At 36.5% G+C, this 27123-nt stretch overlaps 2 protein-coding genes, 1 non-coding gene and 1 pseudogene across 3 annotated transcripts; 1 reads left to right on the top strand and 3 right to left on the bottom strand.

Moving 5' to 3' along the window:
- Nucleotides 1-365: 365 nt before the first annotated feature.
- LOC113361293 lies at nt 366-3160 on the bottom strand (annotated as a pseudogene).
- Nucleotides 3161-3327: 167 nt separating this feature from the next.
- Nucleotides 3328-3408, bottom strand: TRNAL-AAG. Its single transcript has one exon. It is a non-coding gene; the product is annotated as a tRNA-Leu (tRNA).
- Nucleotides 3409-18473: 15065 nt separating this feature from the next.
- Nucleotides 18474-19385, bottom strand: LOC113362268. The gene is made up of 2 exons (XM_026605193.1): nt 19007-19385; nt 18474-18921 (listed from the first exon to the last, which is right to left on the bottom strand). Exons 1-2 carry the CDS (start codon nt 19361-19363, stop codon nt 18724-18726), a joined length of 555 nt encoding a protein of 184 aa, XP_026460978.1. The 5' UTR covers nt 19364-19385; the 3' UTR covers nt 18474-18723.
- A 3154-nt stretch (nt 19386-22539) lies between these two features.
- On the top strand, nt 22540-26523 carry LOC113356250. The gene is made up of 3 exons (XM_026599336.1): nt 22540-22886; nt 24203-24700; nt 25636-26523. Exons 1-3 carry the CDS (start codon nt 22799-22801, stop codon nt 26241-26243), a joined length of 1194 nt encoding a protein of 397 aa, XP_026455121.1. The 5' UTR covers nt 22540-22798; the 3' UTR covers nt 26244-26523.
- The last annotated feature ends 600 nt before the right edge of the window (nt 26524-27123 follow it).

Here is a 27123-nt window from a genome sequence, read left to right as displayed (position 1 = left end):
TTTGGTTTAGATTTTTAGAAACCGATAGTATTGATTTCGGTTTTGGTTTGGCTAGAAACCAAACCAAAACCGACCATGAACAGCCCTACATACAACAACAAAACTGCAAGAGAAACATCTTGGCAGAAATATACCCTAAACTGTTCAAATTTATAATGAAGGGGTTATACGGATGGGCCAAAAAAGTCTTTTCTGGCAATACATCAAAAAACCTTTTTGCTATCCCTGTAAATCAAACACAGAACGCCATTATATACCTGCGCCACATGGTAATAAAACAGTTAAAGTAGCAAGGCTGTTTTACAAGTTTGAAACATCCCGAATAACATACCTGGCCGAATCGAGTGCTCCAATATTGATGCTCTTGATGGCTCTAGGTTCTGCAAAATATGAGCAAATGTTAGACTGCTGGCGCTAACCACTGGTTCAAATTTATTTGGCGTACATATTTTAAATTAAAGATGATAAACAACTGAGAAAAGCTTGTTGAAATCATAAAAAAAAAAGTTGGATAGTAAAATGAACAGGCACTTAAGGAAACAATGATCAGAAAACCAAAAAACATTTCTAAGTAGTAGGATGTAATTGTATTCTGAAAGAATATTCTGGAGGATTTGATCAAAGTTATTGTGTTCCCAGCAAAACAACCGAAACAATGGATAGAACGAAAAGAAAAGGGGAAAGAAAAAGAGAAGCGAAGTGAAGGAAGAAAGAAAGAAAGAAAGAAAGAAAACAATGGAAACTATGCAGAACCAAAGGTCCAAACCTGAACTTGCAGTCAGCATCCAGTTGAATTGTCCTGTAAAAACTCAAATTAGCATGGGTCAGCAGCCACAGTAGTATATTGTATCAGACTCAAATTTTACTGTTCCTGTGGCTACAAAGATTGGGAGCTTTCTCTCTCAAGACTGTTGAATTCAACATGTAAGATGTGTGCTTCAATCAACTTGTCAGTCGTCATTTATCAACTATGAACTTCAATCCAGCTTTTGCCCATTCCCTTGCTACCCATTTCTTTGATAACTGCTCTTACTTTGATTGCATCATTCCACATTCCCAAACTAGCATAAACATTTGCAAGTGTTACATAGACAGAGGGATCTCCTGGAGAGAGAGAAACAAGGTGTCTTGCAATGCGACTACCACTTTCAGCATTCCCATGAATTCCACAGGCCCAGAGCAAGGAGCTCCACAAAGTTTGATCAGTCTGATATGGAGAACTCATAAGCAACTTCTCGGCTTCTTTTAAATATCCAGCGCGACCAAGAAGATCAACCATGCAACCGTAATGCTCTAGCTAAGGTTCTAGTTCATGTTCTACTACCATACATTTAAAGAACAGCAATGCTTCACTAACCAAACCAGAATGTCTACATGCAGAGAGAACACCTAAATATGTGACCTCGTTTGGTTTCACTCCTGACTTTATCATCTCGTACTCCAGTGCTTCCTTAGATCTTCCATTATGCCCACACCCCGCAATGATGCCTGACCAACATATCGTATCTCTTTCATTTATGCCGATAAACAGAGTTAGAGCATCGTCAATCTCTCCACATTTTAAATACATGTCGATAATGGATGTAACTGTTATCTGCTCTGATTCATATCCACACTTAATACAATAAGTGTGTACCTGTTTGCCGCTTCCTAGCCCTGCTAGAGTAGAGCAAGCTTTAAGAACACTTGAAGTAACAAAATGGTCTACTTGAAGATTCAGACATATCATATCTCTGAGAAGTGAAAAAGCTAAGTGGCTTGATCCATTTTGACTGCAAACCGAGATCAAAGCAGTCCAAGCAACTATATCCTTATTGGGAAGCCTCTTAAAAAGACCAAAGGCACCTTCAACATATCCATGTCTGGCATAGAAATCTACAAGAATGCTTCCAACCACATAATCTAATCCATACCCACTAGTGACTATTAAAGCATGGGTTTGTAACCCAAGTCTGAAATTCAACAAATTGATACACACCTTCAAACTACTACTAAAATAGAAGTCTAGACGTGTACCTGATTTATGAATCTGTGAGACTAGTTCAAGAGCATTGACATTACAATTATTGAGAACATACCCAGAGAGCATAGAGTTCCAAAGTCCTAAGTTATGACGAGGAGATCCACCAGAGCTTAATAAATATTCATCAAACAGTGCTTTTGCTTCACCCACTTCACCACATTTTCCATAGACATCCACAAGAGCTGAAACAGAAATGTAACAAGATCCAAAACCAGATTTAACCACGTGACAATGGGTCTCCTTTCCTGCTGTCAACATATTCAAGCAACCACACGCTTTTAAAGCACAGGGAAATGTGAACTGATCAAGATGAACACCATGCCTGTGCATCATTTGCACAAATTCTAGGGCCTTTGAACTATCACTTAGACTCATGAAGCCTGCAATGACAGTGTTCCAGGAAACAGTATCTGGTACAGGCATTTGTAGAAATAGATTAACAGCCTCATCCATCTGACCTTCCTTAGCATACCCACCAATCATTGTGTTCCATGAAATTGAATTTTTTGACAAAATAGCATCAAAAACTTCACGAGCATCACTCAAACTTCTACATTTAACATACATGTCCAAAAGGGTATTCATCAAAATTGTATCACACTGCAAACTACCTCTAAATATACTATTATGGATTGATTTACCCATTTCCAGATCCCCTAAAACCGAACATGCTTTTAAAGCCGACGAAAAGGTAAAGGGATTGGGTGTCTCTAACTCAAACTCAGACATTAAGTTAAACATTCTCAGAGCTTCAAGTGGATTACCAGCACTAATATACGAATTGATCATGGTAGTCCAAGTAACTACATTCCTTTCATGAATTTCATCAAACAAATGACGGGCACTATCAAATAGCTTAAAATCGGTGTACATTGAAATGAGATTATTCGCCAGGAATACATGTTTAGAATACCCAAGTTTTATTGAATGGCAGTGAAGTGATTTTCCATGTTTGAAAGCTCGAATTTTCCCACAATGTCGCAAAGCTAAGGTTAAATGCTTTAAATCCATAAGCACCAATATATGCTGAGAAATTCCAAAGTGAAAGATTTACATGTTACGGATGCATCAGTAGAGGTGGATGAAGATACCAGTATCCGTTGTGTCCAATAATATCTAACTCAGTGATTTTTTCTGGGTAGAAAAGGTGCTTAGGAAACCACTTAAAGGCCAAATGCTAGAAGTTGTTTATGGCTCAGAAATAGTACTGTATTAGTTGTACCTTGGGAGAAAGAAGGCAAGAAATTCCCGGCGGAATGTGTCAAAACCAAAAATAAAAATAAAAAAGGAGGCAAAAAATTGACTGTTAACAGTGGGATTTGAACCCACGCCCTTTCGGACCAGCGCCTTAAGCTGGCGCCTTAGACCAACTCGGCCATATCAACATTGTTGACATGGTGGCATATAAAAATAAAATAGACACATACCCTACCAATTTCAATTTCTAACTTTTTCTATTTTTGTCAATCCTGTTAAAGGGGCGGGTGGTTCCATTGGAGGGGCGGCAAGGGTGATAGCAATATCCCTATTATTGGTTAGGGGGTGTCCTATAGGGGTTGTTAATTGAGTAGATTACCCTTTTCACCTCAAATGGGCTAATTTACCCTTACTTTTTTGGTTGAAAAGACTGAATTATCCTTCCCCATTATTAACCCAATTGAATCTGAAAATCAAAACAGTTTTTTTTTTCAACTTTAATTTTTCTCTTCTCCTCCTCTCCACCATTAAAACTGATTTTTCATCGTCCTCTTCGATTAATCGGCGATTTGAAAAATTGATAATCGTTGATTGGAAACTATATTAGAGATGCCGAAGAAGAAGGTTGACGAAGATTGTAGCCGTTCTAATGAACCAAATCCTCCATTAGGTCAAGAAAATCAATTTGAAACTCCTCGACCGTCAAAATCAAGCACAATGACTTATTTGAGGTATGTTTCGAAAAACCCAGTCAGGATTTAGTTTATTGTTTGATTTAAGTTAGTTTTGTATAAAAAATTAGGGTTTTGGATCGAAATTGAAACTGAAATTTGTGTGTTGCATGTGAGTTACGGTTGATAATTACTCCAATTTCAACCGTAACTATGGTTTTTGTTGATGATACGGTTCGTAATAACTGAAATACCAACCGTAAGTTCTTGAATTTATGAGAAATTGTGTTACGTTTTTTTTTCAACCGTAAGTAGCTTACGGTTGGTCTCGTGTGTTGAGTTACGAACCGTACATTGTTCTGTAACTTTCATTTGGTTTCTACGGTTTGTAATTCCATCAATGTTATCAACCGTATTTGAGTTACGACTTGTAATTCAACATCCATTACCAACCGTAGAACAACATGTATGTTAGTATTTGGCCAAAGAAAACTTACGGTTAAAAACTAAGATAACATACCAACCGTAGTTTAGTTACAGTTGATCTCGATACATCAGTTACCAACCGTATCGTTGATACGGTTGGTCTCGATTCACTATTTACCAACCGTGTGAGTGGTACGGTTGGTCTCTGTTCATTAGTTACAAACCGTAACTATGCAGGCTCACCATTTTGTTTTGTTTTTTGTTGTCTATATTATTTGTTTTACCCTTAGTAAATCAATCAATTGTAATGCTTGTGTAGGAAGAAAAGGAGAGGAAATGACTTAACCCTGATTGATCATACGCCCACCCCTCGCGGTGACAAGCATTTAGGGGTTAATAATAGAGGTATCCACAAGAATGAGAAGAAGATGAAGAATAAGTTTGAAATTAAGTTGAGGGAACAACCTGTGGCTGAATCTGGAGTTGAGCTAGAAGGAGTAGAACATAATGGTCAAGAAGAGGTCGGAGTCGAAACTAACCGTGAATGCAAAGAAAATGAAATTGTGGAGGAAGAAACTAATAATGATGAAGATGAAGAAGAATTTAAAGGAACCGATGATGATGGAGGGGAGGAAGAGGAAGCAAATGATGAAGAGGAGGAAGATGAAGAAAATGATGAAGAGGAGGCCGATGAAGAAAAGGAAGATGAAGAAAATGATGAAGAAAATGAGGAAGAGGTAGAAAATGATGAAGAGGTAGAAAATACCAAGGGAAAAGAGGTAGTTGTAGCTGCACCTCCAAGGCAAAAGATCTCTTTTTCGTTTGTTTCTACCTTGAACATCATCTTCTTCCATCTCATCCTCCGCTTCATATTCCTTTCTCAACCATTCATAACGCGAAGGATCTCTTTTCTTTGATTCTTCCGCCAATTCCCTTGCCTTTTTATTTCCTACGTACCTCTTTTTTTTGGTAGGAGGCCTCCCCTTACTCTTCCCCTTTGGTGGTTCCTTGATATCATACCTAAATTGTGGATATACAAAATCTCTCAAGTTACTCAACCATATTTTCCTTTGGCCTTGGCTTAGTGTAGCATATTTCTCGGCTAGAGCTTGACCAATCTCGGTATCGGCAAACGTTCCTCCAAATTGTTGATCAAAAATTGTTTCACAGAATGATAATGTTTCCAAAAGGGATCAACATCTTGAATCGGGATCACTTTGTCTTGGTATGTGGCTATAACATGCCGACATGGGAGTCCCAAACTTGTCATGTTTGGACAAACACACTCTTCTTCATAATCCCCCAATTCATAATGTTGTACTTCATACATTATCTTATCAATAGCGCGGTGTGAAACTTGCTGTGTAATTCCCCTTAGTCACTTATTGTATAACCATTTGGTGTGTTGTTTACTTCGGATTTTTTCAAAAGACTCCGTAACTCTATCGTGATCACGGCGGAAATACGAATCCATGGCTTCGAATAGCGTAACTAACCCACCATTACAACTATGAAGTTTCTTCTTCAACCGGTTGTGAGATGAATCCGCCGTACTTGTAGCTTGGTTGTCATAGTGCCTATATTGGTTAGTGAACGCCGATACGAAATTCTCTTTGTGCGGATCCAACAAATTATCCAACAAATACTTCACAACACTTGGATAACCTATTTTCCAATGATCCACTAACATACGAGCTCTATCCTCATATTCATCCACGGTGATAGAATAGGTCAAGGCTCTCCACTCCGTTTTGAAACTTTCCCATTTTAGTTCCGCCAACTTGTCATCCTTCTTAAATTTCTCTTTGGCATCCTTTTGTCGATGTAACGGTAGTTTCTTTATTCTATCCATTTCGCTTTTTTTGGTTGGACGGACAAGGCGCATGCACTTAGTTTCAATACTTTTCCACAAGTGGAACGTGCAAAGAAGGTTATGAGCTTCCGGGAAAACCCTCCTTATTGCATTCAACAAAGCTTGTTCCTTGTCGATAATAATCACCTTTGGAGTATATCCCTCTACGTAAAATAGCTTCACTTGGTTTAATTCCCACACATAGCTCTCTTCGAACTCATCTTTCAAGAAGCAAAAACCAACACTAAAAGGAGCATTGGTAGAAGTTTGCCCGACAAAGTTCAACAACGGCATCTCAAACTTGTTGGTTTTGTATGTGAAATCCATTAGAAGGATTTGATGAGAGCACCGTGCCAACTTCACAAACTCAGGATTAGCCAACAAAAGATGTCTTATTCGTCCTTTATCATCATCATCATGGAAAACCGAGTAATTATTCGTCTCCCCCAAATGCCTTAATTGTTGCATTTCGTTCCTTTGTTCCCATTTCTTATCCTTCAACTTTGTTCTTGCGTTGTAGATGTTAGCCAAAGTAGAAGCATTTTACGGGTTTCTTTCCTTTAAGTGAGCGAGGATATCAACGGGCTTCATACGAATTTGTGTCAGTGACTCTACGATCTTCTCTTCTTCTTCGGTAAGGCGTCCAACATACGAATGTGATAGCAAACTCTCCGGTATAGGGTAGTTATGAGTACCGCATACAACTTTCTCCAAAAACCACCTTTTTGCCGCGTTCCTTTTAAATTGAAGCTTGAAGGGGCATCGGGTCTTCTTAGTGAACGTAGTTTTCTTCCTCTTTGCCTTTGCTACTTGCACGGTACCCTTTTTTTGCATGACTTCTATGTTGTCCACTACACTCGCAAACCATTTGAAAGGCACTTTCACTAGTGGTACCATTACAAACTATGATACACATAATCAACTTGCCTCGTTCTCTAGCCCAATGCTTTGCATCTTATTTTTCCTCCCATGTATCCTCGGTTAAATATGAGAGCTAGAATCTTGGGTGAGAAGTTGATTTGCTAAAGGTTGTTCATCCATTAGGGGAGGTACACTCACGATCTGGACAACAATACACCCACATTAGTCTAAAAAGAACAAAACGAAAATATATATAAAGTTACGGTTGGACACGACAAAGAAATACAAACCGTAACAGAGATACGGTTCGTAATTACAATCACTTACAAACCGTAACACAACTACGGTTGGTAGTGGTCCTCCCGTAACAAACCGTAAATAGGGTGAAATGAAAATGAAAACATACAGATCATTATACGATCGGTAAAAAACATAGATCACAAACCGTAACACAATTACGGCTGGTAGCTATTTACATATTACCAACTGTAAGAAGTGCAGTAAATACTGCCATGCACATGATGAGTTACGGTTGGTAACTACTGAAGAACGTAACCAACCGTACTGAAATTACGGTTCGACTCGAAAATTTTATACTAACCGTAACTGGTATTACGATTGAGTTTTTCCACAAATTGAACCAGTTACGGTTGGTATTGGAAACTTTACGAACCGTAACATTCAATTATGGTTGATAACTAGCTAATTACCAACCGTAAGTTCTTCTGAAATTTTTTAAAATTTGATTTTTTTTACGTACTTTAGAGAATTTTAAGCAACAAAAAGATAATGAGAACTAGTTTAGAAGTATACCTGGTCATTTTCAGTTGCTGGTTCTTCACTTTGTTGGCTAATTTCTTCAATTGGTTGAGATTGACCTTCACTATGGGTTAAAACATCTCTACCATCTAAGAAATACTCTGTATCAGGATCTCCATCAAGGGGTATGTAGTATTTTTTTTTTCTATCGTATAGAGATTCACCCATCTCAAATTTGCCACTAGAGTCACTCATTTTGGTTGAGGGAATCAAAATCTAGGGTTTCACAAATATCACATAAGTTTTCTTTTTCTTCTCCTCTAATTTTTTTTTTATAACTCTAAAAATCTGATTTTAGAGTTATTATAAGTGAAAAGTAATTAACAACACTAATCTTGATTATTAATAATAAGGGTTAATTGGTCATTTCCATATTTTTTTTGATAAGGGGCACTTGAATTACCACCTAATGACCCTTTTTGTCTTATTAGGTTTGCCGCCCCTCCAATGGAACCACCCGCCCCTTTAACAGGTCACATTTTTTTATATGCAAATTAAATTACTAGCAAATTAAGTTTTTCTATTTTTTTTATCTACGATTAATAGCAGATTTTTCTAGTTCAAAAAAAACAAACAGATTTTTATAGCCTTTATGACGTTTCAACTGATTGCATCAATGGTCTCAGTTGTGTCGTCGAGGAAAATCTATTTCGACAAGACTGGCTTCTATATCTACATGGAGATTAAAGACTGTTAGAATCGACTGTGGTAACGATAATTTGCGCATATTACTCCCTATTGGGACATTCAAATCTTAATGAAGAAGACAATTCAAAATGGCATATTTCTAAATTTCAAGTTATCCCTCTCTCATCACCAGTCTCCTATTTGAATTACATGTAAGATATTTTGGAAATTCTTTGTAATTGTGATACACATAATTTATATCGTTTCATGTTTTTCATCAGTTATATATTTGGACATGATGTATAAATTTTTACTGTATTAATGAATCAAGAAGAATTCATTTTTTATATAAAAAAGTTCATTTATTTTTGAATTTTTGAAAGCATGAAATTCTAAATTTATTAAATTTCGAAACGACATAAAATCTCCTCTCTCCTCCTTTATTTTCAATTTTTCGTGCAAATATATTTAAGGAGTCATACCCAAATAAAAAAACAACAATTAATTATTAATGGTGGGATTTAAACCCACATCAATCTCTCTTGTTGGAGATGATTTTTTATAATAATGTCATCTACCCTAGGTAGATTAACAGGGTGTTAGTCGTGAGAGATTTTAACGTATTTCAATGTAATTGGCAAATCCCCTGTTAGTCGTGGGGGAGTTTGTCAAAATCTTTTAAAATCTCTGTTAGTGGTGAGAGATTTCTAGGGAGTTTCTAAAACTACCTCAAAATACCTTAAACTCCCTGTTAGTGGTGAGAGATTTGATTAGAATCTTTTAAACTCCCTGTTAGTCATAAAACACTAGAGACATAGGGAGTTTACAATTTTGGGGAGTTTGGGGGAGTTTGAGAGAGTTTCATGATGTTTTTGTACTTAGACAAAATCTCTCAAAAAACAAGAGATTTCTGGGGAGTTAGGGTCAAACTCCCCCAAATTGTCTAGACTCTCACACATTCCCTCTAAATCTCTAGGGATTCAAATACATTAAACTCCCCCGAAATCACTCGAGGACTAACCCCCTATAAGACTTTTTTCTTTAACAAAATTTTATTGGAAAAGCTCTTAAAACATATCCAATAAAGTATGTATGAATCTCGTAGAAGTTATGGTAAACACGTCATAAAATTGTCAAAACTAGTTTTTTTTAGATAGTTATTATGAAAAGGTCTATTAAAACGTCAAATCATACCGAAATCGGAATCTTTGGAAGAGAGTAGGTGTGTCTTTAAAGACTCTTTTCCAAATTTTCTATTAAAATTTTCTAAATTTATGCATGATTAAACATTTGAATATATTTTCTCAAAGAAAAATACCAAAAAGTAATTTGTTTTAGATATTTTTATAACGTGTCAACTCTAAGTTGTACAAATTCATATTCCATTGAAGATGTGCTTATGTGGTATAAATAGCTTTTGATTCAGATTTGGCATAAGAATTCTTGCAATGGTTCAAATGGAAAATCTAATCGAAACTGTATCTGAGAAGAAATTTTTTGTCCACTATATCGGGAAAGGGAATGAGTATGAGAACTCGCTCTCAAATTGAGTTTCACATGAAACTTAATCCAAGAATGGGTCTGTATACAAAACCCACCCACTATGAGTGTAGAAAATTGAGATCAGTCGTACTTTTACCTTTACATCATATGTTATATCCAATAAAATTATAGTTATACGATATATTATAGCTATAATCGCCTTCATTATGTGTGGATGAGTTAAATTGAAAAAACTACTACTTTTATAATAAAAAAAAAAGAGATATATTTAACAAATATACCAAATTAATGTGGCAAATATGACAATAAAATTTGACATATGCCAAATACGACCAATCTTACTTTTAAAATGAACCCGACAACACCTTTCACTCCATTAACGAGAGCAGGATTCATCAAGTTTGCTCATGAGATTTTGTGTACACTTGTTTATTTAATTCTTTAACTTCATCTACTAGAATGGAGTCTCATTAAAAAAAATTCTAAAACCTTGTATGAATTATGGAAAGGTAGGATACCTTCATATAAATTCATCAAATTGCGGAAGTGCTTAGCAAATGTAGCAGTACCGCTTCCTAAAAGGGCCAAGATATGACCAAAAACAATGGATTGTATTTTCACAGGATACACTTAGAATATTAGTGCCTATAAATTTCTAGTTCTTAAATTAGAAATTGAAGATATACATGTAAATACTGTTCTAGAGTCACTGGATACAATATTCTTTAAAAAATGTTTTCATAGAAACCAAAAACTAACATTAATCCTCTTAAAAGGAAAACTGTTATTGAAGACGAAAATACAATTGCTTCCCAATCACCCGAGCAACAAGAACAAGGAATTATTGATGACCCTCGTAAACCAAAAGAAGCAGGATTGCTAAGTCTTATGGTGAAGATTTTGTATGTAAGTTAGAGAAATGAGCCTCAAACGTACAAACAAGCAGTGTCTACGCTAGAAGCTTCGTATGAAAAGAAGTTATGAATAGTGAAATCAATTCCATCATATAAAACCACACATGAGAAATAGTGGATCCACCCCCAGGTTGTAAACCTTTAGGTAGTAAATGGGTTTTCTGATGAAACAATAAGCAAACATAAAGCAACACTAGTTGTCAAGGGCTTTAGACTAAAGTTTAAATTACTTCAACACCTTCTAAATATACATCAAATGGATGTTAAAAATGCTTTTTTTGAATGGAGATTTAGAAGAAGAAATCTACATGGAACAACCTAAAGGGTTTTTGGTACCCGGAAATAAAAAGAAAGTTTGTAAGTTGGTGAAGTCGCTTTACGGGTTAAAGTAAGCACCAAACAGTGGTCTATAAGTCTGATAACACATTATGATTAAATGGTTTTAAAATCAATGAGTGCGACAAGTGCGTTTTCACAAGAACAACACCTCTGAGGTTTTTTATTATATGACTATATGCAGACGACGTGCTAGTTATGGGAAGTATTTCCGAAATTATAAAGTCTACAAAGAAGATGTTATCTAGACATTTTGATATGAAATATTTAGGCGAATGGGACGTCATTCTTGGAATTCAAATTTCTAAAACTCCGAAAGGGATTAAATTATCTTAAGAACATCATGTTGGGGAAATTCTGGATAAGTTTACTAAGAATGATAACAAAGTGGCTAGTACACTCTTAGATATGATTGTATGTCTCTTCAAAAATGAAGGACATGTTGTTAATCAATTAGAGTACTCACGAGTAATTGATAGTATCTAACAAGTTGTACTATACCAGACATAGCATGTGAAGCGACTAATTAAATTGAGTATATTTACAAGTAATCCTAATAACACTGACTAACAAGCCATAGTAAGAGTACTGAGGTACTTTAAAAAGACAAAAAATTATGGGTTAATCATACATTCTATCCAGAAGTGCTGGAAGGATATGTTGATGCTAATTGGATCTTAGCCAAAGCGACAAGTGGCTATGTATTTACTATTGGTGGGGCTGCAGTATTGTGAAAAACATACAAACATTCGTTGATATCAAGATCAATAATGGAGTTTGAGTTTATCGATTTAGATAAAGCAACAGAGGAAGTAGAATGGCTTCGAAATCTACTGGAGGACACACCAGTATGGCCCAAGTCAGTGCCTAATACAACAGCTATTGCAAAGGCACATAGTAAGATGTACAATGGTAAGTATAAACACATATGATTTTTCACAAAATTATATCTGTGAATTATATAATACTCAAGGATAACCTAGCGGTTCTATTTACAAAGGGGTTACCTAAAGAGATAGTAATTGCATCATCAAGGGAAATGAGATTCTTTCCTAGAAACAAAGAGTAGTTTTACGGCGGAAACCTAACCTAACGATTGGAAATCTCATGGTTATCTAGGATCAAAAGGGACAACCAAGTTATAAGTTTTACTCAAAGGAAATAATGCGAGAGATTAATCTTTCCCATTTATGTGATGAAACATGTTTCATGTCAAATGATAGGTTGAGAATCTATCTTAATGATTCTTATAACTTAGTCTAACTAAGAAAAGTATGGCATGATACATTCAAATAGGAGATCATCTGCTTCTATGATAATTATAAGGTTAAGTTACTCTAGAGCACTATAAAAAGCCAGTATCGTCGAAAGCCGAAAAAAACACAATCGGGAACCTAAATTTGTAACGAAATAAATCATGTGACATACATTGCATCGGCTTACATTATATAGTTGAGTAGTCCAAGACATCGCGTTCACTGGGCAACTAGTAAACCCGGTAGATGTTCACTAACAAGGATTAAAGCCAAAAGCTATTTCTCCTGATGTAGTGATGTTCCGCGCACAACTCTCTGATGTCTACATTAGAGTTTAAGGTTAGAATTTTCATTATGTATTTATGTCATAAAATTTCATTCATGCGGGGTACTGTAGGAAATATGGTCTTGAATTGGCCAATCAAGACTATTTTTCAAAGCGAATGAAAATTGGGTTAACTAAACACATGTTTAGTTGGCGCTACAAGATGAATGGTCAATAGTAAATTAATGAACACTTGCGACCTTACAGAACAAGTTGGATTAGCAACTAACAAAATGGACAGTTGCAACCTTAATTTGGTTGGACATCATTCAATGATCAGGACCGAATGGATCTCAACCGTCGCATTGTTTCGACTGTTTTGTTGCCCAGTTCTCTTCTCCTATTTTGAATAAAGAAAAACCTATTTTTTTTACACTGGAAATAAAAAACTTTGATTTTACAAACTTTCATTTGAATACATTCTGAGAGTCTGTAAAAGAATTTTGTGCTACAAATTTCGAGTTCGCTATTCAGTATTAATCAAAATGTTGAATAGCATCGAGATATTGTTGAGTTTAACAATATTATATACAGGGAATTAAATGTCTTAAGTAAAGATATTACTCGCCTCAATACGCTCAATCATATGTTTGGTTACTGATTTACATTGTCAAGGTATATCTTCTTTCTTTTTTTTTCTTTTTTTTTGCTACTCAGGCATGGTTTTAGTCTCGAAATGATGTAAAACTAGATTAATGCTCAATAGTGAGGGGGACGATTGAATTTTTCAGTCGTCTAACATAAAAGAACATCCATTAATAGTAGTTTCGATTTTTCAAAGGAAACACACGATCAATTTTGGTTTAATTTGAAGCAATTGAGGGTGAAATCAATTGAGTTATCTAGTTTGATAGGGTTCAAATATGATTTGGGATCCCAAACGATCGATTATCAAATCAATTTTGGAAAAAGATGTTCAATTTCAACTGAATTTGATCGAATTCAATGAAATTGAGAAAAACAGTTGCAAAGTGTATTAGGCCACATTTTTTTCAAGATTTTTAGGCCATAATTACCGATAACCAATTCGAGGTTTGATCGATTTTATGGTGCTTAGCAATACTTGGGGATGACAATTTTCCGATTATCCAACCAATTTTGGGAAAAAAGACTAATTCTTATTCAATTGAATCAATTAAAAAAAAACATGCCGCCTGCAATTGCAATTTTATCCCATATTGAACACATAGAAAGACTCCCTTCGGTCGTCCTATTAGTTCTAGATACAAATTACATGAAAACTATCTTAATTAAACGAAAGGGATATTCTCGTCAATTATCACTACTTTGAATCCGCGGTAAAACATTGAAAGAGATCACTAGTGCCTAAGATTTGTAACTGTATGTCCTGGATACCCTGTTCACTAAGTGTTTATTTTAGAAAACTTATTACAGTTTGAAACATTTCTTTTTTTAGTTACTGACTTACGTAATAGAAACATAGTATTAGTGGTTATTAACCAAAAATGATATAGTAGGTCTTACATTAACAAAATTTTGGTGTCTTATGTTATTTCTTATTAAAAATAAAATCCACACCATTCCTCTAAAAAGTTAAGGGAACTTGAAAGGCAAACTGAAAGTGCATATATTTTGTATTTCAACTAGGAATGTTACTTTAGACACACATGAGGGAGGTTCTGTTCATATGGGTTCATATAATTGTTTTGACCAATGTTTGGAGTGACTTGTTAGGCCAGGCATTATGGTGAGTAATTTCGCTTTGCTTTAGCTTAATTGTAGCGAAATCCAACTACTATGGTCTTCCGTGTAGCTTAAATGTAGCTATATCCCTTAGCTATATTTTAAAGTTGAGCAAATCTGATAAGCTTTGTAACGTAGAGAAATTACATGGAAACTCGGTTTTCCTATGTTTTTTTTACTTTACGGAAACTCAGTTCCAGTGTAATACTCAACGGATACTCAATATTCATTTATGGTTTTCCCTATTTTACGCTAATATTTCTCTTTTTCATTCTTTTTTATTTATTTTTACTCTCTTTTTTACTACACGGATGCTCAGTATCCGTTTGACACTATTTACACGGAAATTGAGTTTCCACATAGTATAACTAAGGGATGCTATAGAGCCATAGTGAGGTCGGAGACCCATTTCCCTTAGATTTAAATAAGCTATAGCTAAGTAAAATTCCTCGCCACGGTACTTGGCCTTGGTGTTTCACCTAATATAGGGTACAAAACCCAACTAGGGAACTTCACTGACACAATGTAAATATGCGAGTTTATCAACTTTTACAGACTCTAAAGTACATTTTAAACTCAAAATTCGTTGTTAAGTTTGTTTTCCTCTACAACTTATAAGCATATTTTTTTTTTAATCCTATTAGTGGGGCTTAAACCCAAATGGATTTTGAGGCTTAAAATGCTATGTGTAGTCAAAAGGTGGATAGGGGACTCTAAGAATATGAAAAAGTCAAAAATACCCTTATTCAAATTTCACTATTCATCAAAAAAAAAATCCCAAATCTATAATCTTCTCTTTTCATTGAAAAATCATGACGAAAATGATCACGATTTCATCATGACGAAGATGAAGATCATAAAAAGACAACTAATTATATGATTTTCTCCTCATCCTTCTCTTCTTATTCATAAATCATGAGGAAGATGATGATCATAATTTCATCATGATGAGGATGATGATCATAAAGAAAACCAAAAACTATCATCTTCTCATTTTCCTTTGATCACGATAAAGATAATGATCATAATTTCATCATGATGAAAACGCTTATCATAAAAAGAAAAAACTAAGAAAACCCGTCATTTATTTTTGCTTTTGGATGGTTAAAAAATCTGATTCGATGAATTTCGGGTAAAAAAATAATTATTCTGAAGGTGTTTACGGTCGGGAATCCTTAAAATTCCCAACCGTTAATTTAGATTACTGATAGGTTTTCCCAGCCTAAAACAATTACGGCTAGTATTTTCCGGACGTTAATACACCCACGGATGGGATTTCCCAGCCGTAATCTATTCTGATAATTAAAGAAAAAAAAAGCCAGAGGATGAAAAACGGCTTGGTTTTCCCAGTCGCAATTGAACTTACGACTCGTACGTCCCAGCCGTATCTAAGACTTGCGCCTGGATTTTCCCAGCCGTAAATGGTTCTGATAATTAAAATATATAACGTATAGGTCAACAAGGTTTTCCGAGCCGAGATTGCTTACGGCTGGATTTTCCCAACCGTAAATTGTTGAGTTGCGTCTGGGATGTAATGTTATGTCAGCCATATACAGTATTTTCGGCTGGAAGTTCATCATTTCCCAGCCGAATAAGTGTCGTTGCGGCTGGGATTTGATGTTTTCCCAGCCGACACTGCAAAAAAAATCCAGATTTTTAATGGGTGCTTTCCGATTTGAATCAACAAAATCCTTCATATATAAGGTTATTCTGAGTAATTAAAGGATATGTTTCACCATATTAGATGGTTGATTTTCAAAAAAGTTAAAAAAAAAATTCTTAGAATCCTCTACTGAATCAAACAAAAAAGAAAAGAGAAAAAAAATTGATGAAAAAAAGTTTTTTGGTTTTCATAAAATTAGTAAAATGATTAATCCTAATTCATATACTAATCATAATTAATTTAGTTAATTTGCCTAATTAACACTAATTCAATTGAGGGTATATTAGACATTAACAAAATAAAAGGATAGGGGGTTATTGGATTTGTTATTTCATGACCCAATAAAGCCCCCAAAATCCTTTGGGTTTTAAGCCCCAATAATAGGATTCTTTTTTTTCCTGGCTTAATTGGGGTATACCTAATGAGACAAAACCCAAGACATTATGAAGTAAAAGAAGCCACCCCTTAACCTTGTATTTTCTAAATGGCTAATATACCCTTGTTTAATTAACACTAAAAAATTTGATTAGGTTAATTAATTGAGTTTAGATTAAAATTTTGAAATTATGAATTCAGTAGATTAAACCTTTAATCCGTCTTATGAGTTCGATTTCGATCAAAAAATTTAGTTTTGAAAATGTGAATGGTCGGCAAGGGCGACGTTTGAATAACATGTCGGCTATGTTTCGTCGGCATGGTCGACGTTTGAATAACATGCCGACCAAATACAGCTGGCATGGTCCTTGGATGAAGAAAATGCCGACCCTTTTTAGTCCGGAATGGTATTTGAATGAAGAATACGCTGACTATCTTGGGCCAGCAATCTTACGGTCGGCATGTAAATATTTCCTACTATGCCGGCTATCATATAGTCGGCATGCAGATAATTTATAACACTGTCGGCTGACCTGTAGTCGACATGATAAGGATTTATAACATTGCCGACTTGTACTTATACCAAACAGAAAACAGAATATGGGAAGATGTAATTCACTTTATTCATGCAATTTTGGTTACTACATTGATTGAAACATAAAATACAACTCCTTGTCGACGGAAAAACGAATGCACTTAGCATGTGCATCAAGCCTTTGAACCCCTAGGTGATCTTAGTGGACAAGTTATAGTCTCATGAGGGTTTACATAGAGATCTACCCACAAAACCTACACTAAAACCATCAATATTCATTGGAGGAATTCCATTCATCTCTGGGCTTCCTGAAGTCCGGGGCATACTCCGGGATTTTGGAGACCTTGAATTCATAGCTTGCATCGAATGCGAATGCTTCCCCCTTTTCCTCCAAGTAGCGCGCTTTCACGGCTTCATGCTACAAAAACAAAACACAAACTTAATTTGTTAGTGGTGTTTAGTAGGAAGATCAAACAACATGGATCACGTAAAATAAACCACAAAACACTTACAAATTGTTCAATGGACAAGTTGAAGTTGGTAGCGTTGAAAATCCGGGGTTGGAGAGCTAAAAAAGCGAGTATCGCATTTTCGATGACTAAATGCCTATCATGTACTTGTACTTGTTGAACACTTATTCCATTAGGATTCCTAAACTCTTTCCTAAATTTGTTGTGTACCCTAGCCCAAAAGGTTACGACATCCACCCTTACGTTGGACTCATGTCTAACTCGAGTTTCCGCGTACCACGCTTTGGTGATTGCCAAATCTTCGTTTGAATTAAATGAAGCCATTGTTGTATGTAGAGAGATATTGGGTGAGTTAGATGGAGTGTATGATGATATGAGCTTTGGAGAGTATATGCAAATAGTTGTGTGTTGTTTTGTAGAGATAAGTAGTGTATTTATAGGATGGTTGCCAAATTTGGCCGTTATAGTGCCCAAGTACAAGTCAATCAATGAAATTGTACTTGCAAAAAATTTGAATTTTGAATTCGCAGGCGAGGTTTATTTTCGCCAGTATGCCGACTAAAACTGGCCGACAGGATGAAAATTTTGTTACCATGCCGACCTTATGACTTTTAGGCATCAGGAGAACATTTTCTTCTGTGTATCCGCCGACAATGTATTTTGACATTTGCATGCCTTTTAGGCATCAGTAGAACATGCAATTTTCTGTTTAACCGTCGGAACGGTATTTGGTCCCTAGCGTGCCGGCTTTGATTTGGTCAGCAAGGAACATATTTTTTAACCTTGTCGGCCCTGGTGTGCAAATAATTTCTGGTGTCAGGGCCGGCAGTCTGACAGTTCAAAACCTTGCCGGCCCTGGTGTGGTCGGCACTGTAACTTAAAAAAATCATGCCGGCATAAGTATTGAAACTTTACATAGCTAAACAAACCATTCGTTCAAAAACTAGAAATCCAACACTTGTTGTCCAAAATACGAAAACATGTCCCATAAACCTTAAAAAAAACATTTTTCCAACCGTTAACCTTAACATTTGTCCAACACAACATAAAGAAATAAACTAGAGACTGCATTCATTCACCACCACGACCATGACCCCGTTTAGGAACACCACCACTACTACTACCTTCTCCACCACGACCACTACGAGCCCTCTTTTTGTCAGCATTCATCTTGGCTTGTGCTTCCCTCCTGGATTTTCTTCCCTCTTTACTTCAGCATCAGCTTGCTTGAACAATTCATGAGCATCCTCATTGTCAATATTGCAAGCATAGTCAATGTGCTTGCTTTGCTCTTCAATCGACAAAGGATCTCCTCTGTCTTTCCCGCAACACAACACCTTCACAAAGATCTTCAACTGCTCCTTCTATTTTCAATTAAACAACAAACAATTAATAGAATGATTCGATAATGTAATCTTAAAACAGTAAGAGCAACTCTAAAATACTTACAAAGAACTTAAGACTTGTTGTTGGGTCTTTCGATGCCATCTTCTTGATACGAGCCCGTTCTTCAGCAGTCGGTTTCCTAATCACAGTAGGACGATCCCAACCCAAGTACCACGTCATGTATTTCTCACTAGCTTCATTACCTTTGGTCACCTCGTCCAAAAGACTCAAATCGATGATACAACCACGTCTATCATCCCAATGTTCTTGATTTGGCAGTGGATCATAAGCGACGTTAATAGTTTTTTGGGACGTGGAGCAGTTAGCCTTTAACACAGTAAAGAACGTCTTATCTTCATCGAAATGAGGTTCTTCTTGGACGTAACCCAATTGTCGCATTACCCGATGTGGAGCGTACATTGAATATCCACCATCCGCAGTCATTAAGGGTCCATAGTATAATGCAAATGCATCTCTCCCTTGGATTAAACCTTGATTTCTAACATCTCGATACGGATCAAATAACACATCATCCTCAGTCAATTTGTCGATGGCGATTCAGAGTTTGATAAGATTTTGTGGCATTTCCTTATCTTGAGTACCCTTAAAACTGTACCTTTGCGCTCTTGGCTTATCAACCGCAACATTCGCATCCACTTTGATGTAGGAGTTGACTTTCACCAAAGAAGGAAGTGCTCATATATCCAAACCTATGCAAACACAAAGTTTAGTAAGAATCTTATCTTACGAGAATTTTGCAAATATAAATGATTTAGACAATAAAATTACCTGGAAGAGACATATGTTTCCGTTAACTTGCGCAGTGAGTGCCCTAGAACCCTTTTTCAACTCATTGTTCAAGAAGACGACCACCGCAGTACCCCAAGAATACTCACGCATCTTATCTAAGGGATCCAATACTTGCATATAACTGGCGTCGACCAAGCTTCCGGAACTGTCGGGGAAGATACATTCGCCCAGGACATATAGCAAATAAGCTGACACGGTAGCATTGATTCGCACCGGGTTCACCTTTCCTTCCTTATCAAAGATTTTCTTGGTCCCAGATAATGTGTCCCTCAACTGCTTCAGATTAAACTTCTTGGTTAGACGACATTCTTTCTTCTCAAGCATAGACTCCGTCTCAATATGATTCCAACCGAACAATTTCTGGCTCAATTTGTAAATATCCTTGAAAGAAAAATCATCATCGAAGCCCTCACTGACTGCTTTTCCCTCAACCTCGAGGCCTAGAATTTGATAAGCATCACCGGGAGTTATCGTCATCTCACCGAATGAGAATAACATTGTATCAGTCTCTCCGTATAACCTCTCACAGAATGCAGATACGGTAACTCTATCATGCTCAATATTTGAACTCTCCACCGCAGGACACAACCTGGAGTTCTTGACAATCACTTTCACCTCCTCACATTCATCATTAAAATCCCAAGTCTTAGTCACTGAACATGAAGCTTGGCGCCTCATGAGACGGAAGACATGCTTGTGATCCTAAATACCAAAAAAGCAAAATAAAAAGAAATACAAACACTTGACACAAATTTAAGATAGATACACACTTGAATAAAAACAAAGACGGATTGAGATTACTTACGATAGTATTATGGATCGTGCATGCCCATGAGTCTTTGTATCCAAAAAGAACATTTCCACCATCTCTTGGGGTCTCCGTTGGAAGCTCACCTTTTTTCAGTGTAACCATCAAGTGAGGGGGAGGCATGCGGGAATTAGCTGGTTTACTGATCACCCTCTTCTTCTTTCCGGTTTCAGTTAAAGTTGAAGCTTCGGTTTGTTGAACAATAGCTAGAGTTTGTTCTCTATCTCCATCTTCTTCTTCTTCTTCCACTTCCTCTTCAACAATTTCATCTTCGACATCCTTATCTTTATCACCATTACCATCATCATCATCATCACCTCCTCCAACATTAGGCATTTCTTGATCACCATCATCATCATTGTTACCTCCTCCAGCAACCGGAGTGCTTTCATCAACATCATCATAATCACCTCTTCTACCAGATGGAATTGATTGGTCTTCATCTGGAGTCTCGTCTGAATCACTGGGTTCCGATGGTGGTTCAGAATCATTCGGTACACGGATCTTGAGCGTTCCCGGCAGAACGTATGCCCCTCTATGTGTTGAAGTCAAGAGTTTTTCACCAACACAAGGAGGTCTTGAAGGAGGACTAAGAGCTTTCAGAGCTTTATTATTTGCCTTTTGCAACCTGAACACGAACGATTAAGAAAAAAATACATAAGTTGGCAGGGTCGACAAATATAACCTTGTCGGCTACACAAAAGTCGGGAGGGTCGACTAAATAATGCATGCCGGCTAAACAGAGGCCGGCATGGTAACATTCACATAACATGCTGGCTAATAACAAATATGAACACAGTAGATACAAGGATTTTCCACAAAACCAGTCGGCACGGTCCATTACCAACACACTGCCGGCCAATAAACAACCAGCTTGGTTTTATCCAAATACCATTCCGACTTTAAAATTCAAGGCATCAGGAGACGCAAACTATTTTCAAAACAACCGGCATGGTAAAAAACTATAACACACCGACGGAAAAAAAAAACTAACGCCGACACACTCCTAGGTTGAATAACTTGCCGACCCTGCAAGTACCAGTTACAGGTATTCAACAGCCGACAAGATCTTCAACCTAAGAGCCTGTCGGCCAAACCCTAAATATGAACAGTCGGCAAGGCCGACAACATAATACCTTGCCGGCGTCGCAACTGCCAATTCACAGTTTCGATTTTTCTGACCTAATTTGACATGCAAACATGAAATTGAAGTCCTAGAGTGAGTTTAAGTATGCCCTTACTTTCTTAATCGCATCATTTCTCGTGTTTCAGCGGCTACAAATTTTTCTTCTTCAACCGTTTTTTTCTTCACTTTCTTTTGAACCAAACTTGCAATTCCAGGGTTATACTCATTGGGTTTTCGATTAGCGTCTTTCATACGAGTAGCTTTACGTCTTGGCGGATCCATTGTTGAAGATTAATCGGAGTTTTCAAATCGACGAGTTTCAAGTTTTGATGGAGAAGAAAAAGATAACCGGTATGATTGTGGAGGAGAAGAAGAAGAGAAGAAGGAAGATGAAATGAAAATAATAAAACTGATTTAGGGTAATATGATTATAAAGGGTAAGAGTATTTTTATAACTTATCTATTAGGACTCCCCCTAAAATCTTTAAAAAGAGTCCACTTAAAATTGAGTATATTCCAATTAATCTGGGTATACACCAATCAAAGCGAGGTTTTGTTAGGCACCATTCGTTTGGAACTCGGAAGACTTCAAGTGAGACTACAATTTTTGTGTTTTTTCCAATTTGATATGGCCGCATATTTCCAATACGCGTATCCGCACGAGGGCTGTAATTAAATAATACTCACATTCCGTAGACTGTAGTGCGTCTCTCCTAATAAAGTAACAATAATATCGTACTCTATGGTCTGTACTGTAGTGTGGACACACTAATGTTCTTTTGTCTTCTTTTTCTATTTATTTACCCCACTCTTCCATATTCTTTACTCTTTTTCATGATTAAAAGAAGAAAAACAGGGAAACTACTTTCCTGATTAAAAGAGAAGACTGAAGAAGAGCCAGCCGATCTTCAAAGGGAGTTGAAAAAGTAATGTCGGATTCATCCGAATAAAGGTAATAGATAAACAAACAAACAAAAGAAGCTTAGTTGAGAGAGTATACACAAGTTAAATATTGGTATTACAAAGGTGTAAAACCATTCTCTTCTTCTTGTCTGAGACTGAGAGAGAGAGAGTGATACAGAAAAAAGAAGAAGGTAAAGTGAGAAGAAAAATGGTAGGAAGAAACATCAAATGGCTCTTCTTTTCAGTGATGTATTTGGTGGTGATGATTAATCATCATTCAGCTCAAGCAGAAGATGGTTTGTATTACTTGATCTATGTTTCTTTTTTACTCTTCTCTGAAGAACCCCATTTTTGTTTCATTTCATGTGCGTAGTCTTGCATTTAGTCCCTAATTTTGGCTGTTTTCATGTAATATTTGCTGACCCACTAACATTCAAAGTGTCTTATACTAACATGAACTGAACCCCACTTTTTAATTTCATGAAGTTATTCCTTTATGGGTTTTGTTGATAATTTCTGATAATGCAGCAGCTCGAATTTCTTTCTTGTTTTCAAGTTTTTGTATGTTAAAACTCTTATCTGAAAGAAAATAAAATCTGGGTTTTGCTTTTTTTACCTTTTCATTTAGGTAGATTTCAGATGCTTGAGTAAATGCTTAGCTTAACAATCGACTTGCTTCCAGCTGATTCTAAGCTATTATTTTCTTTTGATGCTAGCATTTTGCAAAATGATTATTCTTAGCAATTAGTATTGGATGTGTGTGATTAAGGATTAATTCGATCTTTTAAGTTCTTACCGACATACTTCTAGAAGAGATTAGATTATAAAGGTTGGCTACACGCACGAACGACCAGTACCAACTACCAGTAATAACTTTTAGCTTGTGACATTTGGTTCTTCAATAGGGAACCACTTGATAACTATTACTGACTTAAAAGTTTGAGATATATATGAAAGAATCAGGTTGACATATAGTGTTTGCCGAATGATCAAGATAGCTTGTAATGAAAGATGAGCATGTGATGTAATTAACTAGGTTAACCAGACTAACTATGCTGCACTCTTATCCTACCTTATGGTTGCTGGAGTCTTCGTTTATCCCACATCTGACTGACTGTAATTTTTTAGCGAGCACGAGGTATGGTCTTTATTTCTAGCTAATAGCCTGTGACAGGAATGTGAAATTTTATGACAGCGAGAATTGGAATTATCATATCAATATTTTGTTCGGAAATGTTCCAGTTGGGATTAATCAAATAGAATGCAGAGGAATTCTAGCATCATGAAAAAAAGAGAGGAGAGTTGCACATTAAACTTTGCAAAGGAAAGCAGTAATAGTGAAGTGTTTGGTGAAAATGTTAAAGATTGTCATTGCACATTCACTGGTCTTCACTAGATCATATTTTTAGACAAATGAATTACTGTGAAAACAATTAAAGACTGCACTGTTGTATGAGAATATTCTTCAAGATAGTCCTCCGCAGATGTTTATGTTCGTTAGCAATTATTGAAGTGTAGAAATTCACCCCTGCTGGCGTATCGAGTACATTTAATTAGTATTTGTAAACTTCTTTTAAAGAATGAGCAACTTATCTCATTGTTAACATTGCAGGATTACTAAAAAATGGTGACTTTGAAACACCTCCAACAGGTGGGTTCTCGAATGAGGGTGTGGTAGATGGTACAGAATACATCCCTGAGTGGAAAACAAGCGGAACAGTGGAGCTGGTTGAATCAGGACAGAAGCAAGGTGGAATGATCCTCATAGTACCTCAAGGTTTACATGCTGTACGGCTTGGAAATGATGCCCAGATAAGCCAGAATCTCAAGCTTGAGAAGGGGTCGTTGTATTCAATCACCTTCAGTGCTGCAAGAACATGCGCTCAGTTGGAAAGTCTCAATATATCTGTTCCTCCTGCTTCACAGAGCATTGATCTACAGACCCTTTACAATGTGCAGGGCTGGGATTTTTATTCAGTGGCATTTCAGGCTGATTCGGATGATTCACGTGTAGTATTTCAGAATCCAGGCATGGAAGATGACCCTACTTGTGGTCCCATCATTGATGACATTGCCATAAAGAAGCTTTTTACACCTGAAAAACCCAAAGGTAAGTGCCATTATTCTTAAGTAAGTTAAATTGCTATAATTAACTGGAATAGGACCTCAAGCTGTGCAAGTTGCTGTTTGCATGATTTGGTATTGATGTCTGGTATATAAATCTAGTCATGAGCATCCCAGGACGATATGTTATTTCTAGTTAGGAGAACGAAAGGTGTTCACGTCTTTCCAAAACATCTGGGAATAGACTGTAAACACTGTACAGAGGTAAAAGTCTCAAGTTTCCCTTAATCTCATATCAGTCTTTACTCCATCCATAGAAAAGAAAAATAAGAAAGGATTGATCCTGAAATGAACGTTTAGCTACTACACCTACAAAACTGGGTTAACTGATTCTCATAGACCAGGTTCAGACTTGCATGAATATAAAATTTAGACCTATACCCTACTTGCATGTTCTTTTAATATACTTATTTTCGAAAACAGATCATCATAGAAGCAGACCATCTTATAGCTTTAAAGCAGTCAGATAGGCCCTGGAAATCGAGCTACAGAATGTCTCTCCTCTGTCGTCCATTTTGATGTAGATGCCTCTCCAGTACGGTAAAGTCATTGGCTGATACCACCCACTAACAGTGGTCCCAACTCCTCAACACCGAAATTTTCCAATAAAAAAGAAATGCTCATTATGAGGTTTCATTCAGTGTTTTACTGAAATATGAATTTGTGTGTGTTTCCTGTCGAACAAAATGAAAGATCGTCAGACTTGTTAGGTTTATTGAGCCAAATCATTTATACCAGCCCAATCTGATCCATGTATGCAGAAGTTGTATCCTTGCACCAACTCAGGCACTAGTTTAGGATGGGTCTGGCATATAAGCTGCAGAATTACTAGAATACATTTTATTTTGTTCTTACACTGTTCTTTTTTTTTCCCTTGTGATTTTTTTATTAGTGTTCACAACAAGATGAAATTTCATGCAGACAATGCTGTGATCAACGGTGACTTTGAAGAAGGGCCTTGGGTGTTTAGAAATACTTCATTGGGCGTTTTGCTCCCTACTCACCTCGACGAAGAGACAACAACATTACCAGGTTGGATCATCGAATCCAACAGGGCTGTCAGATACATCGATTCCTATCACTTTGATGTTCCACAAGGAAAGCGAGCCATCGAATTGTTATCGGGAAAGGAAGGTATCATCTCCCAGATGGTGGAGACCAAACCTGATAAAAAGTATAGTCTTACTTTTGCCATAGGACATGCTGGAGACTCATGTCAGCAGCAACCATTGGCAATAATGGCCTTTGCAGGAGACCAAGTCGCTAACATACATTACATGCCTGGAGCGAACAAAACTTTTGATACTGCAAATGTTACATTCACAGCCAAGGCTGAAAGATCTCGGATAGCATTTTACAGTGTTTATTATAATCAAAGAAGTGATGATAAGAGCTCCCTGTGTGGACCAGTGGTGGATGACGTGAAGGTGTGGGACTTTTCTAAATCTAGCACATCAAGAATTTTATCCGGCAGGTTGAGTCATTTGGCGCTTATGTTTTTGTTTGTTTTATCAGTTTTTGTTTACTAAGGTATCCTTCATATACTTTCATGGCATGATGAGGTGGGCAAATGTCCCTTCCTCCAGTTCAAGTATGAATTTGTATGCCATTGCAGATTAATCAGGATCAGGCGGTCACTTGAGACATATAGATATGCACATGTAGTTTTCTCATCAAGTCTTTGAATGCCTGTACTAAGTTTAGTTTTCTTGGTAATATGTTACTTTCTGGTTTTCAGCTGAATCTGTACTTAGTAGTTGTATGTGTAGTAGATATCTATAACTTTTTTCCAAGGTGTACGTTCATATTTTCCCCTCCATGTTTTTTCTTTTTTGTCTTGCTCCATTTCAAGTCAATTTAAAGTGGGGTATCAAGACTGTCAACCACTTATTTTATTTTATTTATTTTTTATAAGCAATGCCTTCAAAAAGGCGAAGGATCAGATTCAACATTGGGTCAAAGCCAAATTGGAGGAACATATCTAACCATACCAGAAGAGTTGACTTTAACCCACTAAGCTAAAGTGTGAGCTATAGAGTTATAAGAACGTGGTTGAAAAGAAAAACTACAAGTAACCAAAAGAGAACGGGAAAAAAAAGATTATTTTAAAGATGGCATCCAGAAGAGAACGGGAAAAAAAGATTATTTTAAAGATGGCATCCGTCCTTTGATCACCATCAAGTTTTCAAATTCAAAATTGGTCAATCAATTCTTTTGCGTCACTTTCAATGATAGAGTGAGTAAGTTTGAAACCACAACCTTGCCCAAATAGCCCTGAATTCAGATTCCGTAGTTGATTTAATTTCAAAAGTCATTGATGCACAAAAAGAAATTTTATTGGAGAAATCCGACATGACATACCTTGCACCATTATCCAGCGATATATCATCAAAGACACCATCAACGTTG

Source organism: Papaver somniferum, chromosome 3, assembly GCF_003573695.1.
Source record: "Papaver somniferum cultivar HN1 chromosome 3, ASM357369v1, whole genome shotgun sequence".
NCBI classification, from domain to species: Eukaryota; Viridiplantae; Streptophyta; class Magnoliopsida; order Ranunculales; family Papaveraceae; genus Papaver; species Papaver somniferum.
Note: the sequence above shows the minus strand (reverse complement) of the source record. Positions and strands in the feature narration are given on the sequence as shown.